The 20,347-nt window shown below is 47.8% G+C and overlaps 1 protein-coding gene across 1 annotated transcript; it reads left to right on the top strand.

Moving 5' to 3' along the window:
• Nucleotides 1–201: 201 nt before the first annotated feature.
• On the top strand, nucleotides 202–2,329 carry LOC129465204 (glycosylation-dependent cell adhesion molecule 1-like). The gene is made up of 4 exons (XM_055246948.1): nucleotides 202–265; nucleotides 930–974; nucleotides 1,761–1,970; nucleotides 2,226–2,329. The coding sequence occupies exons 1-4, from the start codon at nucleotides 202–204 to the stop codon at nucleotides 2,327–2,329; spliced, it is 423 nt and encodes a 140-aa protein (XP_055102923.1).
• The last annotated feature ends 18,018 nt before the right edge of the window (nucleotides 2,330–20,347 follow it).

A 20,347-nucleotide genomic window follows, 5' to 3' on the forward strand; every position in this document is an offset into this window, starting at 1 on the left:
CCGGTTTCCCAGAAACTCCAGTTCCCAAAAACAAACCTATTCAGAATGGGAAACCCAGGAGGGGAAACCTAGTATGTTCCCAGGTCCAGTTTCCCCAGAGTCCATCCCTACCCCAAAATAAATAAAGCCCCTGCCAGGCTGCATCTTCAGCAACTCTAAGCAGCCTCCCCCAGGAAAAACTGATCCTGCTACAGCTCCACCATGAAGTTCTTCACGGTCCTGCTGCTGGCCAGCCTAGCCTCCACCTCTCTCGCCATCCTTGATGGTGAATCTGGCCTCCTTCCACACCTCCCGGTCCCCTAAAGGTTATTGAGCTGTCAGCTGGAGAGACCTCAGCACTAGAAAGGGCCTTCCTTAATCCTTGTAATATGCTGTGTGGAGAGGTGGAAAGCTGCAGAACCAAAAGTTCACACCTGGGATGACCTAGGTATGGAGGTGAGGGACTAGGGCATACGATCCCGGGAATTCTGCAACCTAGAAAGCCTGGAGCTGGAGCCAGAGGGGCCAAATCAGGATGCACTGTGGGTCAATGGAGGTTCAGATCAGATTCCAGTCTCTGGTGATGCTGGATAACCCAGGCAGAGTCACTACCTTTCTTTCGACTTCCGTGCCTCCCTCTGTACAATATGTACACACACATTCATTCCATAGCTACTTACTGAGCACTAACTCTGTGCCAGACACATAGTTCTAAGCACTTGGAAACACGAATAGAATAGACACTCAGTCATCATTGAAATTACATTCTAAGAGAAAGTAACAAACAATAAACATATTAAGTAAATTACAAAGTATGTTTGAAATGCTAAGGAGGATGTAAAGCAGGGTAAGGAAGATTGAGAATGCTGGGGCAGGAGGGGTTACAGAGGGAACAACTTGTATGTTAACTGTCTTGAGACCTCTGAAGACTTTAACCTCTTCTTTTTCAGAGCCAGAAGGTGAAATTCACTCGGAGACTCAGCCTGCAGATGCCTGTAAGTCTCATGCTGGCATCCTTTAGAGTAAGTCAGTGGTGGTAAAAGATTGTCCAGTAAATGATGAATTCTCCCTCTGGGAAAGAAGTGGAGCAAAGATAAGCCCTCCTAGTATTGAACCTTAATCCTCCCTGCTGCACTAATTGGCCAAGATGTGAGGGCCAGGAATCATTTGAACAGCCCTTTTTGCTGGCTAGTCATTGGAGATAGGAGTGGGGACTACAGCTCACACCCAAGTGCTAGCAGGTAAAGGGTTTCAGCTCATGGAGGTGAGGATGTTGGAGTGGCTCATCCATTCCAGGCTCCCCACTGCCACAGCCCAGAAACCATGAACACTGCAGGATTCTGCTTGATGTGTTATCCGTAGATATGGTTTAATCTCAGGCTAACTTCCCCCAATCTACCTTGGAGAAGCCAGAGAAGGCAGATTCAAGCAATACCCAGAACTCAGAAGAAGAAAAAAAAAAAACAATATTTACTGAACTCCTCCAATGGGCCAGACAATGGGACCTATGTTTGCAAAGTTAATCTCTTCTCATTGGGAAGGTAAATTTGCTGGGGAAAGTGGAATTCCTAATCAATGGCATTCAAAATCAGACATGTGCCTTTCAGGTGCTCATAGATTTGGATTCTGGTATGGGACCTCAGTCCTACTTGTACGTTAATTAGGCAATGACTCAACCCTGATAGCCTCCACATGTTAAGGGACATGACATAGGATGGCTGACTGCTTCTCACCATGTGCTCTCACTCCGCCCCCCATTGCCTTTATCTTCCTGGTTCCAGCTGCCCAGGTCACCCCTAGCAGCCACCCTAAAAAGGACCATGTTTCCAATGAAGACCTCTCTAAGGAGCCCTTCATCTCCAAAGAAGAGTTGGTTTCCAAAGAGAATGCTGTCAAAAGAGCAAAGAGTCAAAAGCCTATATCCCAAGAGGACAATTTCAAAAATGTTAAGCTCCAATTAGAAGAGACTACAGAACTGGCTCCCAGGGCTGGTATGAGCCAGGGAAGGGGGAAGCCTTCCCTGGGTAGGTATTAAGCAGGAAAAGGAAGGGGGCTGGGAGCTACTTGGGCGGAAATCGGTGGGGTGAGAAGGAGAAAGGAGGCTGTGGAGGAACAAGAACTAAATGTAAGTGTGAGTCAAATGAAGCATTGATGGCCAGCCCTATGAAAGGCTGTTGCTGGGGTGGAGGGGAGAGGGTGGAAGGGAACCAGCCTTAACTTGACATTTCCCTCCCAACACTCCTCAGCAACCACCTCAGAGGGAAAACTTGCCAAACTGGGCCATAAAATCTGGAAGAATCTGGACAAAGCATCGAAAGGAATCAAACTATCTGAAAAACCTAATCCCTAGAGCCAATGATGTCATGAGGCCCTAATGATGAGGGTGCCTGAATTCCAGGCTGGGCTGTGGGAGAGGCCGTATCCCAAAACCATCTTTCAGCTCCTCAAATTCGTGCATTAACGCGTTGTGTCCCAAGTCTGACTCCGTGGTGGCTTTGCTGGGCTCAGGAAGAGAGGCAGGATGCCCCCACTCTACCGGGCTTCTTTCTTAGTTACCCTATCCCTTTGAGTTTAAACCTCTCATCCATCTAAGCTTACAAACCTGCTCATGTCTCCACAACCCAAAACATCCTCTGCAAAGTCCTGACCCTCCTCGCCACTGCCCCCACCTCACCAATGCACTGCCCCATGCCCCTCAGCTCCTGTGCATACCTCATGCCCCTACAGTCTACCATCTGCACCCATCCAGCCTCCACAACTGCTCTCCAAAGAGTCACAAACATCAACAAATCCTGTGACGGCCTCTGTAGAACTGGACACAATTACCCCTTCTAGAAACTTCTCCTCACTAACTTTCCAGGACCCTGCCCTCTCCTAGTTCTCCAAGTTCCCTGTTCCTTTCCCAGCACATTTTTGGACTACACTCTGTGCTCCCAGCGTCTCATCCTGTAACCTCTTGTCTTCTCTCCATCCTCTTCCTCTACACCCTCATCTGCCTAAACTTCTGCTTCACCACAGAGTGGATGACTCCCATTCCCCCACTAGACAAACACCCCCCATGTGCTTACTGTGTGCCAGGCGCATCTACCTAATATGTGCCAATCTCCTCCCAACCCTGGCCAGTTCTCACTGTAGCAGCACATGAGATTCAATGGGTAAAGAAGAGCATGGGAAAAATGAAGGTTTCTGTCTTACAGATGAAGGGAAGCTGTCACTCAAGGGCAGGTAGGATGGCAGGAAGGGAAATACCTCTGATCTCTGGTGTCCTACCTGCAGGACACATAAAAAGATGTGCTCAGAAGATCAACAGAGCAAATGACCTACTGCAATGCAGAGCTGGTCTGTCCTGGCCCAGGAAAATATGGAAATACGTTCAGACCCGGAGGCAGATAAAATAATCTACTTCCTCCCTTTGCTTTCTCCTAGTATAGAAAGTTGCCACATGTCCACATTCCCTAGTTTACCCACCTTCCCCCCAGTGGAAGAACACACAACTCCACCAAAAACATCTCCCAAGCTAGATCGAAAGTTCTATTATGGGTCTTTCTCAAGATATAGCTTAAGATAAGGCAAAAATTATTTTCAAAATGACAGAGGAGGGAAGGTAGGAGCCTGTGGAATTCAGGGGAAAAAAATTGGAGGGAAGTTTCCTGAGTGGGTGATATTAGGAACATGGAAGTGTCTTGCAGATTAAGAAGCCCCAGATTCATCCTTTTGATCCTCCAGTTCAGTTTCTGTATTGACAGAAAAGGATATGAGAGTTGTTACCCAGTGAGGACCAAAGCATCCATCTTATTAATGGCTGGACAGCTGTGCCACAGCCCACAGCGCAGGGCTGTCTGTGGAAACTGGATAGGAGACCTCAGGCTAAAGGGCCCCTGCCCACATTCCCAACCCCAACTGACTCACTGAATGAACAGAAACAGGGCTGGAGAAGCCACTATCAGGCTCTCATCTGTAAGATCAACTACTCTTCCCCAGGGAGGAGGAAGGAAGGAATAGAAAGGTAGGCTGGGAAGTATTCCCTCCAACCTGCTCTTCTTGTTGGGAGGGGATAGGAAAGAACGCCCCCAACACAGAGTCACATTAAGAGAGAGAGCTTTCTCTCTTCTGAAGCCTTTGTGCTTAACAGGTGAGCCTGAGATCCGCGATCAGCCACAGCTGTGAGTGGAGGGGTGACGGAGAGAAGACCAGCAGCACATCAGAGTGGTCTTCTACCCTGCAGCTATTTGGCCATTTGTGGCCTTAAAAAGTGGCCTTACCATATGCCCACTGATTTAATATACAGTAGCTCGCACTATGTGGCAGGCCCTAGTTGCAAATGCTTTATACATATTTACCAATTTAGCCCTTGCAAAAGACTGAAAAAGTTTGTTATCTCCATTTTCAGATGAAAAAAATTAAAGTACAGCTCCTCACCACAGTTCTTTCCTCCTGAAATTGGTGGCTTGACAAGTTTACTGTTGGTACCCAAGCCTCTGAATTGAGTTCAAATAGGATACAAATTAACTCCAAGACTGTACCGTTCCCTAGACTCTATTTCCTCTCTCCAATCTGCTCAGTCGCGTTATTCAGTAGAGCTCACTTGAGGGTTACAAATAAGTACTATGTAGCAGCATAAAAGATCAAATAATTCCACACCAGCAAAAAAAAAGTCCTAAATTTGAACATAAACCCTCTTCTAATTTTTCTTTCTTTCTTGTTTTTTTTTTTTTCTGTTTGTTTGTTTTTAGGCAGGGTCTCATTCTGTCATTCTGTCACCCAAGCTGGAATGCAGTGGCACAATCTCTGCTCACTGCAACCTCTGCCTCATGGGCCCAAGCGATCCTCCTAATTTCAAAAGGAACAAAGAACAAAATTGAAATACACTCTTTCAATGCAAGAAAAGTAAAGTCCAAAATTCCTCCCCTCCCAATGTTTTACTCATCCTTAGCCCAGAGTCTCATTCAAAAGTCATCTAGGTATGTCCATTTGTCTAGACATCTCCATTCTTAAAGAAAATTCATTTCCCAGCCAGGCATGGTGGCTCTCGCCTGTAATCCCAACACTTTAGGAGGCCAAAGTGGTGGGATCACTTGAGGCCAGGAGTTTAAGAGCAGCCTGAGCAATACAGCAAGACCCCCACCCTTATTTAAAATAAAAAAAAAAAATATATATATATATATATAATTAGTTGGGCATGGTGGTACACACATGTAGTCCCAGCTACTTGGGTGGCTGACACAGAAGGGTCGCTTGAGCCCAGGAGTTCAATGCTGCTGTGAGCTATGATTGCGCCACTACCCTCCAGCCCAGGGTGACAGAGAAAGGCTTTGTCTCTAAATAAATAAATAGAAAATCCATTCCCAAAAACTCATTCTGTCTCCCCCAACCAGCTGCCAGGCTCTGCCTGGGACTTCAAACATGAAAAACTTTGTGACCTGTTGGGATGGGGTGGAGAGAGTGGTTTTGTTTTCTTTTTTCTTTTTCTTCTCTTTTTTTTTAGACGGAGTCTCTCTCTGTCACCAGGCTGGAGTGCAGTGGCGCAATCTCAGCTCACTGCAACATCTACCTCCTGGGTTCAAGCAATTCTCCTGCCTCAGCCTCCCGAGTAGTTAGGACTACAGGCACGGGCCACCATGCCGAGCTAATTTTTGTATTTTAAGTAGAGATTTTTGTATTTTAAGTAGAGATGGGGTTTGTATTTTAAGTAGGATGGTCTCAATCTCTTGACCTCGTGATCCACATGCCTGGGCCTCCCAAAGTGCTGAGATTACAGGCGTGAGCCACCACGCCCAGCCTGGGAGTGGTTTTTGTCATTTTTGTTGCTCCAGCTGTTTGGTAGAATAAGATCTGGAAGGGAAAGGGGGGGTACACAAACTCTCCCTATCACTTTAGCTTCCCAGTGTGGAGATAGGGTTAGGTACCTGCATCTCCATCCTCTCTCTGGCCTGGGGTGAGCCACCGCCTAGACCTCTAAGATGTGACTACGGGAAGGATCGTGGTGAAGCCTCACGAATCTGTAGAGGATGAAGAGGACACAGAGCCACCAGCATGGGGCATGTTCCCTGGGAGTCAGGGGAAAGGCTGCTATGCCTGGAGGCAGGGGACTAGCTACATCCTGGTCTTTTTCCCCCTGAAATGTGAGTAGCTCCTCTAGCATCTACAAGGTTGACTTAATCCAACCCCAAGGAGCTCACGGTTCCCTCCTTTTCAAAGTTAGAGTAACTAGGATACATGAAATACCACGAACCAGCTCCGCACCAACAAAACTCAAAAACACAAGCACATTCTCAGGCCCCAGAGCAATTACGTGCCCAGGCCCTAGTTCGTGGTTTTTTGTGGTGCTTTTAAGGGTTTTTTGTTTTTTTTGTTTTTTTTTTGCAGGGGTAGAAGGTGGAAGAAAAAAAACCTTTTACACAGGTTCAAGGTGCAGGAGAAAGATGTCATGGGGGGCCAGTGCTCAGCCGCAGTGCCTCATGGAGGGCCAGTGCTCAGCCGCAGTGCCTCAGGTGTACCTGGCTCCATGCGGGTTCTCCAGCCACACTTCTGCTGCTGCTTGTGGGCCTCATCTCATCTGTGCTCCTCCTACATGTCATTATCAGTGAGCAGCTCATGGCGTCATAGCGGGAGGAATTTGTCTTCCTTAGCCAGGGAAGGTTCAGTTGCAACGGAAGAGGGGATGGCAAAGCATCTCCATGTCGGTCTCCTCCTCAAGGCTCAAAAGACACACGGGGCACTTGAGCTGTGCAGGAATCCCATGGCTAATGCCAGCATCATGCTGTGGCAGAAACTAAGTGGTATCTGCAAGAAGAGTGAAAGCCTTGACTTCACAAGTGGGAGAAATCTCTCGTGGAGTGACTAATGTTGGCATTAAGTTTGCCTTCAGAGGTTGGGGTCATGTATACTGCCTCTTCTCTCAAAGTGGGGGCTTAGGATATTTCTATCATCTTATGATATTTAGAAGTTTAAGCTTGATTCAATCATACCACAATGTATACATATATTGAAACATCACATTGTACCCCTTAAATGTATACAACTATGATTTGTCAATTAAAAAATTAAAAATTTTTGGAAAACATAGACTCTCAGATGTGACTAGATCTATTTATTTCAACATGAATTCCCTTTAGAGTGTATTTCATCTTTTCAGTAATTCTGTGGCATGCTTCCTCAGGACGTGGGCAATAACAGCCCCCAAACCCCCATTTAAAAAAAAAAAAAAAAAAAAAAACCTGCCTTCCTTTGAAACTTACCTAATAATGTTTCACCACTAAACTTCCTGGTCGTCTTCCCTCACTCTGTGCAAGTGACTGGGTCAACGCTCCCTCTAGCGGCCTCAAACTGTTTTGCATCGTTGTTAAATCTCTCCGGGCCCCATTCACCCTCCCTGATCTAGAAATAAATAAATATTCTGCTCTCTTGTAGTTCCATCCTTGAAACTGTTTAGGCATGGAGCCATTTCCCTTCTCTTTTAACGTATCTCAAGCATGGGCTCTATGAACTCAAACTTTCTCCTGAGAAAATCTCATCTTTTCTCCCAACTCAATCAACAGAACGGCCCTCTTTTTTCTTTTCCCTTTCTGTCTGACTTTTCTCACTATAAGACCAAGACTTGTACCCTATATGAACCCCACGTTTCCTTGAGTCTTAGGAAAATATGATTTCTAAAGAATTTTCCAGGTACAGGACTTGTTCATTTCTCCCGTACTCTTCAAGTTTATAGTAATTCCATGGAGTTTTTCTTCACTTTCACCCAGTGACATTTCTTCCACATAAAGGATCTCATTATTTTTATCTGTATGAAGTTGACCACACCTCTGTGGTTAATCCCACGGTGGGACTCTGAAATCTGAAACCCTGGCTGGAGCTTCATAAATGTACAACCCCAAGCCACTTTGAGACTACATGGTAGGAAATAATCCCAGGAGCCTGTTATCAGGCCATAAACAAAATCCCTCCCGAGTCTTCCTGCCACCCTAAATGCAGTTCAAAACAAAGCAGACATTGGGACCTGCATCTGTGGGTTAGAAAAAAGAACAAGAGAAAAATGTTAAATGAAAACTAGGAAAAAAAGTGAACGACATAAAAGAAACCAAACTAGACAATCAGTTGGACAGCCAACCTAGCATCAACTACTAAATATTAGCACACATCATCCGAAGCCAGAATTTCACAGCCTTATGCTCTGTACCCAAGTGGAATTGGAATAATTTCATTCCAGCCTCAGCTGCACCCACGCAGCTGCAGGTCAGAGTTACCTTTAGAGCGTTTGCTGTTAAAATCCACTGTATTTGGGTCCCCCAAGGCCAGTCTTTGGCTTCACCATCACAGCTCCGGGGAGGGCCACCAGCACGTCATCCCTCTGCCTCTCTGAGTCTGGCCAATGGAGAAGGTGTCCAGAGAACAGGGAGCAAAAAGGAAACCAAAGCATCGGTTGTATTAACAGCCAGACAAGTGCCAGGGAACCCACAGCACTCTGACTTCTCTGGCAAGGCTGAGCTGGAGAATGCTACCGAGACAAAAGCCCAAAAGGGGCCTTCTCTCTGTCCTGCTGCCTGAGCCACTAAACAGTGAGAGAAACAGCAGGCATCCCCCAGGGGAGAGGTAGGAAGGTGAAGTCTTGTCCAAGTGTGCACCCTCATGAGAGAGGGCAGGAGAGAAAGAGGCAAAGCTATTGAGGAACATTCCTGTTGATGCATTAACTCCACCCCCTGGTGAAACGTGGTATAATAAATGTTCTGTCTCACCAGCTGTCATAGCATCTCACCCTGCGGGAAGGAGCAGTCACCCAGAAGAGAGCCTTTCATCTTGTATTAATTTTCTAATTACAAATTACCACAAATTTACCAGCTTAAAACAACACAAATTAATTATTTTACAGTTCTGTAGTTCAGGAGTTCCAGATGGGTCTCACTGGGCTAAAATCAAGGCATGTCAGCAGGCAGGGCTGCGTTCCTTTCTGGAGCCTCTACGGGAGAATTCATTTACTTGCCCTTTCCAGCTTCTAAAGGCTGTCCACAGTCTTTGGCCCATGGCCCCATTCCTCCATTTGCAAAGCCAGCCCCATCCGGCCAAGGCTTCTCACCCTGCCATCAATCTAGTTCTCTCTTTGGAGTCCTTTGTCCATATTTACGGATGCTTGAGATTACATCGGGCCCACCCAGATAATCTAGGAGAATTTCCCTATTTTAAGACCAGCTGATTAGCAACCTCAGTTCAATCTGCAACCTTAATTCTCTGTTGTCAATGTAACCCAACACACTCACAGATTCTGTGATTTCTCATGTGGACATCTTTGTGGGGCCATCAGTTATTCTGCTCCCACACATCTCCCATGGGATTAGCCACCACTCACATCCCCCCTTAAGCCACAGGAATCAGTCACCAAAGGCCTTGAAACCATTCAGGTCGGCACCAAGGTCTATTCCTTGTCCTGATTCCTCTTGTAGAAAGGTGGGCAACCAAGATCCTCGGGTCCTGTCTCTCTGTTGACCACAGTCACTTCCAGGACCAAGCCAAAGCTTTCTGATATATTTGTCATCCAGAACCCCAACCCTGTTTGGCTCTGTCAGCCCCAAATCTAGCCCAATTCTCTCTGCCCAGTCTCTCTCTGCCAAATCCTTTTACTATGCCCTCTAGAACTCCGAATCGGTGGTCAGTAAATTCCTTGATATTCCCAATGTCTTGTTTTGAATTTTCTCTCTGTTGCTTAATCTCCCTTTTTTCTTCTTTCTTCTCCCATCTTTCAACCGATATTGCCTAATCTAAAATAACATTTTAAGGCCAGGTGTGGTGGCTCATGCCTGTAATTCTAGAGCTTTGGGAGGCCAAGGTGGGAGGATCGCTTGAGACCAGGTTTTCAAGACCAGACGAGGCAACATAGCAAGACCCTGTCTCTAAAATAAAAACAATTAGCTGGGCATGGTGGCACGTGCCTGTAGCCCCAGCTACTTCAGAGGCTGAGGTGGGAGGATCATGTAAGCCCAGGAATTCAAGGCTGCAGTGAGCTACAGTCATGCCACTGTACTCCAGCCTAGGTGAGAGAGTAAGAACCTGTCCTTTAAATAATAATAATAATAATAATTTCAGATTTTCTGAGACTCTAACAACCTCTATTACACTCTCAAGTGGAAACTGCTTTCTCCTTTAGCCACCAACTGCCTCAGAATCAGAAGGTGGGAAGAAGGATTTTCCTCCTTGTTCTCCGCTGCCGCTTCTAAACCATTCCTCTTCTGTTCTAAAATCTCCCCTTCTTTGGAGCTCAGAATACATGCTGCCCCCTCCTACCAACCCCTCTCCCTTACAGGGAGCCCCTAACCTCAGCACCTGGTCTTCCTCTTCCCACCTGCTCCTGTCCTCATTTTTGAGGATGGTCAGTGTTCATGCCGATGACCCCCCAACACACTGGCTTCTCAGTCCTTAACCTTTGTACCTCAGCCTACGCGTCACTACAGCCACTTCCGAAACCCTAAATTCAAGAATCCCACCCTCTGTCCACAACTTCCTGCCCTTCCATCTCCATTACAGTAGAAGTCCAGTTGGAACAATTCTTTGACCTGATCCGGACCTCCGATTCGCTGATCCTGCCATTTTTTCCATGTAGCTAATAACTGCATTTCCCAAGCTTCCTTACAGACAGATGTGGCCGTGTGACTAGGTTTCGGCCAGGAGGATATGAACAAATGCAATAAGGGCAAATTACAGGTGGTGCCCTTGACAGAAAGAGTGTGTCCTCCCTTTCTCCTTTCTAAATCCTTCATGCTGACTGGAATGAGATAAAGGCATAGGAGCTAGAGCAGCCTTCTTAGGCCACTAAATGGAAGCTACATGTTGAAAAGAAAGGGTAACAAGATAGAATGTCCAGAATATTGTGGAGCCACCAAATTATCTCTGTTTAACTTCTGTTCTGTTGAAGCCGTGCCATTACAATCTTGTTACTACCCCTGAACTAATGCCTTAATAGACCTATTCACCTCATCGTCCTGTCTCGTTAAGTATCACCCCCATATACTTAATTACTCTAACCAAAAACCTAAGAGTCAATCTTGATTTCTGCCTTTCCCTCAATCCCCACAATCAATTCACCAACAAGGCTATAGATTCTATCTCTGAAATATATCCTGACTTCACCCCTCTCTCCCCGTCTCTCTGCCACCACCCTGTTTCCACTTCCATTGTTGACCACCCGAACCTCTGCAATGGCTTTCTGAGTAACCTCGCTGCCTCTACTCTCAGCCCGTACAATCCAGGCTCCGTCAGTAACTAGACAAGTGGTCTTTTCAAAGTATATATCAGATCATCTCTGCTTCTTAAAATTATCAGGTGGTTCCCATTACACTTCAAATAAAATCCAAACTCTCTACCAGGGGTCTACAACGCCTTGTGTGGTCTGGCTTCCAAATATCCTCCCAACCTCATCTCATTCTGCTCTCCTGCCCAATACAGCATGACCATGCTGGCGCCCTTCACGGTCCTTGGACACACCAGCCTCTTTCTCAGTTTCATCCTTGTTCACTCTGCTTAGAATCCTCTTCCTCTTGCTGTCTGCATAGCTGACTCCCTCTCACCCTTCAGGTCTTGGTTCAAATGTCATCTTATCAGAGAGCTTCCCTGGCCACTCCCACCCATCCTCCCCCCAGTTACTTCTGCCCCCTCGCCTTGTTTATTCCCCTCATTGCATTTCCTATGCTCTGAAATTTTCCTATTTATACATTTATTTACTTGTTTATATACTTTTTTACCTCACAAAAATGTAAGCTCCCTGAAACCTGGGAACGTATCAATCATTATTATTCATTATTTTCTCTCCAGTACCTTAAACAGTAATTACTGGGCAAAGAGTTGAAGTTCAATGAATGAATTTGAATTGAATTCATGAGTGAATTGAATAAACAAATGAATGAGTGATCAGCAAAATTAGCTACCTTTTTTTGTAGAAAAGAGCAAGTAAGGAACAGCAAGAGGCTAGACGGGTTCACTCTGACACCCACCCCCGTGTGAGGAAGGGAGCAAAGTCCTCCCCTCTAATGGAAATGGGCACAGGGAAGGGGCAGCAGATAAGGGTCTCCCTTTCCCAGAGTGGTTAGAAGAAAATGATGCTGGGAGGGGCTGAGAAGCCTTCTTGCTCAAAAGCCCAGTGCTCTCCCCTCTCACCTCTACAGGATTCTTGCAGAAGTGAGGAGAAGGTCACCTGCCCACAGAACCTAACCCAGCATCAGGGGAAGCCTGAAGTGAAGAAGCCTGAAGCTATAGCACAAAAAGGCCTTCTCAACACATGTTCAGGTAGGGGGACTCCAAAATGGGGACTTTCTCTTATTGGGGGTGGGAAAGGGTCTTATCAAAAAAAGAATGTCCCCCTTCACTCCCAAACTTCCTACACAGAATATGGAGTTCCATCACAGGGAGGTAGGAAGAGGGCCAGGACAGCCTCCATAGAGCCCCTCACAAGTCCTCCCTCACCCAAGGAGACAAAACAGTTGAGGCCTCAGATTATGGGGCTCTCCACTAGCAAAGCACTGATTCTTTCTACTGCCAGCTCTCCTGTCCCAGGGACCCTTTTCTTTCAAGTGGAATCACAGAATCTTTCACTTATAGACTGATGCATAATTTCAGAACAACCCAGGATCCCGAAGCATTGATTTGGAAAGAGCCCCCGGACAGCTTCTGCCTGGATCCCTCCATCAGCAGAGAACTCCTTCTGCATGAGGCAGCTTCCTCCAGGCCCTGGTGGCTCAGATGGGGCCTTCTGCCTCCCTCCCAGTCAAACTTGTCTCCCTCTAACTTGTTCAGCCTGGTGGAGCAGCACAGGTAAGTGGGTTTTTATTTCCACATGACAACCCTTAAAACATCTAAAGACGATCATTCTAACAATAAATAATACCATTTAATGAGAACTAACCAGGAACTGTGCTAAGAGTTTTGTGTATATTATCCCATTCAATACTTGAAACATCTCTAAGATGTAGGAATTATTATTATTCCTACTTCTTCGATAAGGAAATAAGCTCAGAGAAGTAAAGCAACCAGCCCAAGGTCACTGGAATATTGGAATAATCAGGATTTGTTCCAAGGCCGGACTGACTCCATCTAAAGCCCATGCTCTCACTCCCTCTGTTATGCCAAGCTCACCCACTCAACTACACAACATTGAATCTTCTCTTCTCCCAGCTAAACAACATCGAATCCTTCAAGTGTTGCTTCTCTGAAGAGTTCAAGGCTCCCATCCCCCTCCATTTCTTCCAATAACCTCTAAGTTCAATAAAATCCCTGCAGCCCCAGAGCCTCAGACCCTCTTCCTGGAAACTGGGAGAGGAAAAGGAAGCTCTTCTTCTGCTAAGGTGTCTCCCCAAGGGTCCCCCAAGACCCCAGTCTCCCCTTAGTCTCCAAATACTGCCCTAGCAGCACCACTCTTTGCTACCCTCTCCCCCCCTCCCTTGCTAATTTCACCTCCCTTGTCCACCAAAAATGTGTCAATCTGCTTCCCCCTTATTCTCACGTTATTCTTCCCTGAAGTCCTACTCAACTTTAAATTTAAAAAAAAAAGAAAGCCTAACTCCAATTCGCCCTCCTCTGCAAACCTTCTCTACTTCCTTCAGGCTGCCCCTTCCTCAATGCTCCCAAAGTCCTTATTTCTGCCTCTACAACAGCAGTTACTATTTTGCAGCTCTTAGTGTCTGTTCACAAGTCTCCCTCACCAGCTGGGCTTCTCCAGGGCAGAGAGTATGGCTTTGATCTCTGCACTCATTGCAGCATAGGTGCTTAGTACCCGGCTGTTAGCATCAAATGCAGACTGATTCATTTTTGATACTTCAAAAAGGAAGAATGGTAGTTAGACTGCAGAGAGCCAGGAAGCGGGGCTAATGCCAGGGAACTGATTGAGATGCCATGAGAGCTGAGCCCCAGCACCTGGGGGACATGTGGCCTCTGGAGATTGAATGAAATAATCTAGCACCAATGAGTCCAAGGAGGGAAGCAGGGTTTTAAGCAGGATCTGCTGCCCTCTGCTGGCCATTCCACCTCTGGGATGGAATGTTTGTTTTGTGTCCAGCTTTCCCTGACAAAGAGAAGCGAAGTTGCTAGTGTAGACTTAGAGCCTGACACCCCTCCCTCCTGGCACAGTCTTAAACCCAGTTCCTTTTGTAAGAGGATATAAAAGTATAATTTCCAGGCGCCAAGATACAACAAAGAAAATTTCAAACCGAGGCACCAAATCATATGAAAAATGTTAAAAACTAGTTTCTGACCCCCTCAGCCAGATCAAGAATATAAAAGAGGGTCATAGTATGGAGGGGAGGGAGGATTCTGCGAGGAGGCAATGTATGGAGAAAACTGTGCTGTTAGCCCCATCCCCTCCCTCCCAAGGAAGGAGAGAGGCGCCTACTCCCTTACAGCAAACCCAGTGAGATGCCTGCACGGGTTACCCGAAGAGCTGAGAATGTGGCCCCCAGCATTAAGAACAGAGTGTTCTGGAGTCTGGGTACTTCCCAGAAGTTTAGAAGGAGAGAGAGGACTGGGGACATGTGGGCATTCCAGCAGAGCTGCTGCTGAGACACCTTGCACCACACGGTTTGCCTAATCAGGGCAGAACCAGTTACGGGCCCCTGAGAAGAAGACCGGTGCATTCCCCTGGATCCATCTTGGATCCTGTGCAATAGGGCTACCTCAATGAACAAAAGGACCCCAGCAGCTGAGGAAGGAGTCTCAACTCCTGGGACACAGGTGAGGTGAACCCTGAGGACCCGGGAAAACCCCCGTCAGAGAATAATCACCAGAGAACACAGAGAAAAGGTCTGAGGGTGGTACCAGCTGATGGAGGAGGCTGAGTACCCACTGATCTCAAAACTGATCTACCCCTGCCAGTCGGCTCTCCACCACCCCGCCCCTCACCAACACACCTCACTCTGAAACAGCTTCTAGTGAGGGCGGGGGAAAGGCCGGGCTGGGGGCAGAGCAGGAGGGAGAGCAGGACAGAGAGGCAGAGCAGACCCAGCTACTCACTCCCTGCTTTCCCACACAAGCTTCTGACTGAAGCAGGGCCCAGCAACCTGGAGAAGTGACGCTAAATGGTTTCAGGTTTTGATTCATATATTGGCCTGGTTGTTGTAATTTCTGAAGAGAGACTATCCCTCACCTGAGAGCGAGCAGCAAGGTTCAGAGGCTTTCCTGGGTTTTCGCCCAGAAGCAAGGAAAACTTTACCCCTGTCCACCCCTGCAATAAAGTATAAAGGAATGCTGGGAAACAAGAAGTATCATGAAACCAAAATGCATCTTGGATTATGTAAGCAAAATGCAACTTCATTTTTTCATCATACGACAAGTTGTGATTGTTCATCACACATGTTACAGTCTCCCCTTCCACTGGGACTAAATTACAGGGACTCAAGGTTTTCCCTTCCAAGTCCTCCTCTCAGCCTTCTTCTCTCCAGTCTAGAACACCGCTGCTCCCATCTCTTCCCCCTCTTCACCACCAGTAGCCTCCACTTTAAGGCCTCTTGAGACCAGCCCAACCCCAACCAGGGATTCTCAACACATCCTCCTCTTCTTGGGGAGGGGAAAGAGACAGAAGGCTACTGGCCTCCTATGCCTGCTCTGGCAGGACCCCCTATCCTAATCCTAGAGCACTCACCATCTCCCTGCCCCGTCAGGCACTCTCACGATCTGTAGTGGGTTGATTAGTGTCTCCCAAAAGTTCATGTCCACCCAAAATCTCAGAATACAGAAATAAGTTCTTTGCTAATGTAATTAATTACAATTTCAAGATGAAATAATACTGGATTTGGGGTGGGCCCTAAATTCAATGACTGGGGTCCTTGTTAGAAGAGGAGAGAACACAGACACACAAGAGGGAAGAAGGACTGGGCACAGTGGCTCACGCCTGTAATCCCAACACTTTAGGAGGCCGAGGTGGGTGGATCACCTGAGGTCAGGAGTTTGAGACCAGCCTGACAAACATGGTGAAAACCTGTCTCTCCTAAAAATACAAAATATAGCCAGGCGTGGTGGAGCATGCCTGTGGTCTCAACTACTTGGGAGGCTGAGAGGGGCAGATCATGTGAATGGGAAGGCAGAGATTGCCCCGAGCTGAGATCACACCACTGCACTCACTTCTGCCTGGGCCACAGAGCAAGACCCTGTCTCAAAAAAAAAAAAGAAAAAAAAAAAAAAAAAGAGGGAAGGGCCGGGCGCGGTGGCTCACGCTTGTAATCCCAGCACTTTGGGAGGCCGAGGCGGGCGGATCACGAGGTCAGGAGATCGAGACCACGGTGAAACCCCGTCTCTACTAAAAATACAAAAAATTAGCCGGGCGCGGTGGCGGGCGCCTGTAGTCCCAGCTACTCGGAGAGGCTGAGGCAGGAGAATGGCGTGAACCCGGGAGGCGGAGCTTGCAGTGAGCCGAGATTGCGCCACTGCACTCTAGCCTGGGCGACAAAGCAAGACTCCGTCTCAAAAAAAAAAAAAAAAAAAAAAAAAGAGGGAAGAAGGCTGCATGAAGATAGAGGCAGAAATCAGAGTTATGCTGCCATAAGCCAAGGAATACCAGAGCCACTAAAAGCTGAAAGAGGCACACAGAATTCTTCCCTAAAGTCTATGGCACTGCTGATACCTTGAATTCAGACTCCTGGCCTCCGGAATTGTGAGAGAATTAATTTCTGTTCTTTAAGCCACCCAGTTAGTGGCACTTTGTTACAGCAGTCCTAGGGACTTCTCACTTCTCACCCCATGCTCCAGCCACAGCAACAAGCAACGGCTAACCCTTGGCAAGAGGAATGCAAGGTTTGGGCTGGGGCTGGGGCCCGGTACCCTCTGCCAAGCCTGCGAGGACCGGGGAAGGAGGGCTGGGCTGTAACTTTCAAATGACCCCCCTATACACACTCCCCTGCTGAGCAGCCCCAAGAGAAAAGCAGGCATCTGCTCCCCGGTCACCTAGAGGAACATGTCCAGAGCCCAAGGGGCCCTTGCCCTCCCATTCCTGGAAATCTACCCTCATCCCGTCCTGTGGCTGGGGAATTTTCCATCCTCCCACCCGCAAGTCAAAGTCATTAGATTTAATCATTAACAGGGCGGGTGTTAATTAGCAAAACAGGATGATTGTCCATGCTGATGAGGACACAGCTGGACATCAAGAATAGCTGATCCAACAAGGCTGGGGAGAAGCAGGACCTGGCTGAAAAGAGGCAGGAGCTGTGCTTCTGTAGACAACTTCCCCCCAAATTCTGAAAGCACTGAAATCCCCATTCTTCAGCCCTTTTATTTTTTCAAGAATCAAAGGAGACAACAGTTGCAAGTGTTTAAGGAGCACTAAGCACATTATGGACATTATCTCATCCTACCTCTCACTGTATATTATTATAATAGGGATACCTATTGTTAATCCAGTTTTAAGGGTGAGAACATTGAGGCTCAGAGAGGTTAAGCACCTTGCCCAAAGTTACAAAGCTGCTAAGTGGCAGAGCTAGGATTTGGCCTTAGGCAGACTTCTCCAGAGGCTGGGTGTCTAACCACAATGCTGACAGGAGTTAGTGTGGAGGGGCAGAAGAGGGTCTCTGCAGTCAGAGGTCACGCTGACCTCCTTCCTGATGCCCCTGATTCTGTAGCATATTGTGCTTCCACTTTTGTAACTCGTGGCTGATCATGACTCACCCACCACTGCCCTGGCTCCTGCTAGGCCATAAGCTGTGTGTCAGTGGACAGACTATCTCTTTTATGCTCCACTGTATCCCCAGCACTTAGCGTAATATCTGACACATAGGAATATCCAATAAATATTCGTTAAAAGAATAAATTTAACCTTTTAGAGGGTTGGGGATAGAAGGGGCTAGCTAGAAGCTAGCTACTAGCTAGGTATTGGGTCTTCTGGACTGCTGATGATCATAGTGTTAAAATGCATCTCCGAGATCATCCTGGCCAACATGGGAAAACCCCGTCTCTACTAAAAATACAAAAATTGGCTGGAGGTTGTGGCATGTGCCTGCAATCCCAGCTACTCGGGAGGCTGAAGCAGGAGAATCGCTTGAACCAGAGAGTCGGAGGTTGCAGTGAGCTGAGATCGCGCCACTGCACTCCAGCCTGGCTACAGAATGAGACTGTCTCAAAAAAAAAAAAAAAAAAAAAAAAAAAGTGCATCTCAAGAGGTCATCTAGTCATGACCTTGCTTTAGGTTCAGCCATTACCCTGCCATAGCCACCAAATCTGGTTTACTGAGGAAAGTGCTGGCCTGGCTTCTGGTCCTTGGAAGCTGTTTCTCCCCATTGCCTTGATTTCTCCTCTCTAGCCTGAAGGGTTCAACTGGCTGTTCTTGAAGTCTCTTTCACCCTACCAGTGGATTTGGGGGTTCATGAAGAGGCAAAGCACTTTGAAAATGAGCATCCCCTCTGTTTGAATCACCCGCTCTGGCCCCATTCCCAAGACTGCCAGCTGCAGGGGGGGGTGTGCACTCAAGCCTGACAGAATTGCAACTCTGGGCTTTTCTCACAGGCAAACCAGGACTTACACAGTCAGAGGAGGCTGGACTTCCAAGTCATCCCCTAGGAGACCACCCATCTACTCCAATGCTGCTTCTGGGGCTCACGAGAAGCTCTGGAAATTTCTTGCAGGGGAGTCTTCTAGACGGGCTCAAACCCCCGCAGGACACACAGTCTCACTGCCCGGGACCCACATCTATTTTCCAGATGAAGGCTCACTCCCCACCTGGCCTCCCTCTGTCTTCACAAGGGTTGGCTCCTAAAGGCTCTTGGTCATTTCCAAAGGAGCAAAGCCACCCTAAAAGACAACGATTCACCCCCCATGGGGATTTTCAGAGCATATGCCTCAAACTCTGAGATGATTCCAAGAGTTTCCAGAAACGTTTGAGAAACTGTAGCATGTTGGCATGAGCATATGGCTTCCTGGGGGACCACTTGGATGGGGTCGCTGCTCCTTTGGGTGTATAACAGCAGTCTTTGCCCTTATCTCCTCAGAGCTGTGTGTATGAAAAGCATGTGTGCATCATGTTTTCAACAAGCCGGAGTGTGCCTCTGCCACACTGGCCAGGCAGGGAGAAAGGCAAAGATACAGATAAGGTCCTGGGGCTCCTGGGTTCTAACCCTGTTTCTGAGACATCCTGGCTGTGTGACAGGAGCACCCTCACTCAGAATAACAGAATATTAGAGCAGAAGAAACGTGCATAGTCACCTGGTCCCCTTCATTTTGAAGATAAGGAAACTGAGTCTGGTTGGGGGTTGGGGGAGCAACCCCCGAGTCACCCAGAGAGTTGGTAGCAGATGGAGGAATTGAACCCTGACCTTTCATATCCTGGCCCAGGTGGCCCATCTTAGCAACACCTCTCTATACCACCCTCCCCTCGAGAAGCAAAATAAACACCCTAATACCTGCCCTCCCTCCTGGGTGGTTGTGAGGGTTGGCGGCGGGGGGTGAGAAGGGTGGATAGATAAAAGCAGAAAGTGCTGAGAGCGACAAAGAGCAGCCCCATTAACGCAGAGTCCAGCGCCGAAAATAGGGGAGGGTGAGAGTCATTAAGTGACTGCATCACCCAGTCACATCCCTGTAACTTTAAATATTTCATGGAGCCAGCAGTGCACCACATACAGCTGCTGCTCCTCCAGCCCAGGCTGTGACTGCAGCAGGGCTGTGAACACAGGCGCCGAACATAGAAACATGCAAGCTGAGGGAAGGAGTTGGGATGAGGCAGGCTCTAACTCTTACTCACTCTAGGAAAGCTTCCAAGAGCAGGCGTCAGGCCCTTTGCAGTGCCCCAGGCCTGTGTGTGAGCAACCCATACCTTCATACACCCACCGGCCCAACAGGCACTCACATAGCTATAGACATAAATAAAAGTCAGAACGACAATAAACACACACCTTCACAGACAGACCCATTCCAGCTTACCCGGCACCAAAGGCTGCACCCAGCCACACTCCACCTCCCTGCTACCCATAAACGCTTCGCCCACTTTCCCCAGTCTCCTCCTCCCAAAGCCAGTACTGGGAGCCATCCCTCTTCCCTCTCCCTCCTCTCTCCTCCGCTGCCTCTACCCCAGCACCAGCTGCTGCCAGGACCCCTCTTCCCACGCAGCCCCTCATCAGCCATCTCTCCAGAGCTCAAGCTCTCTTGGTCTCTCTCCTTACCCGTGGCTTTCAGGACAAAGGACTCTGAGAATCTGGGACTTGAGAAGGCAACATAAGGGTGGGTGAGAGACTTGGGGAGGAATTTCCATGACCAGACCAAAGTTTGAGGGAGAGCAGGGAATACGAAAGAGGACTAGGCAGCCTGGATGTCTGGGGTGGGGGTGGACAGGTAACCACGCTGAGAGGTGACCACCCCTCAACTCTGCCGTCCTGCCAGGAGATAACAATAAAACCAGCAGCTACAATTAACCGAGACCTTC

This window comes from Symphalangus syndactylus, chromosome 17 (genome assembly GCF_028878055.3).
Source record: "Symphalangus syndactylus isolate Jambi chromosome 17, NHGRI_mSymSyn1-v2.1_pri, whole genome shotgun sequence".
Classification (NCBI taxonomy): Eukaryota; Metazoa; Chordata; class Mammalia; order Primates; family Hylobatidae; genus Symphalangus; species Symphalangus syndactylus.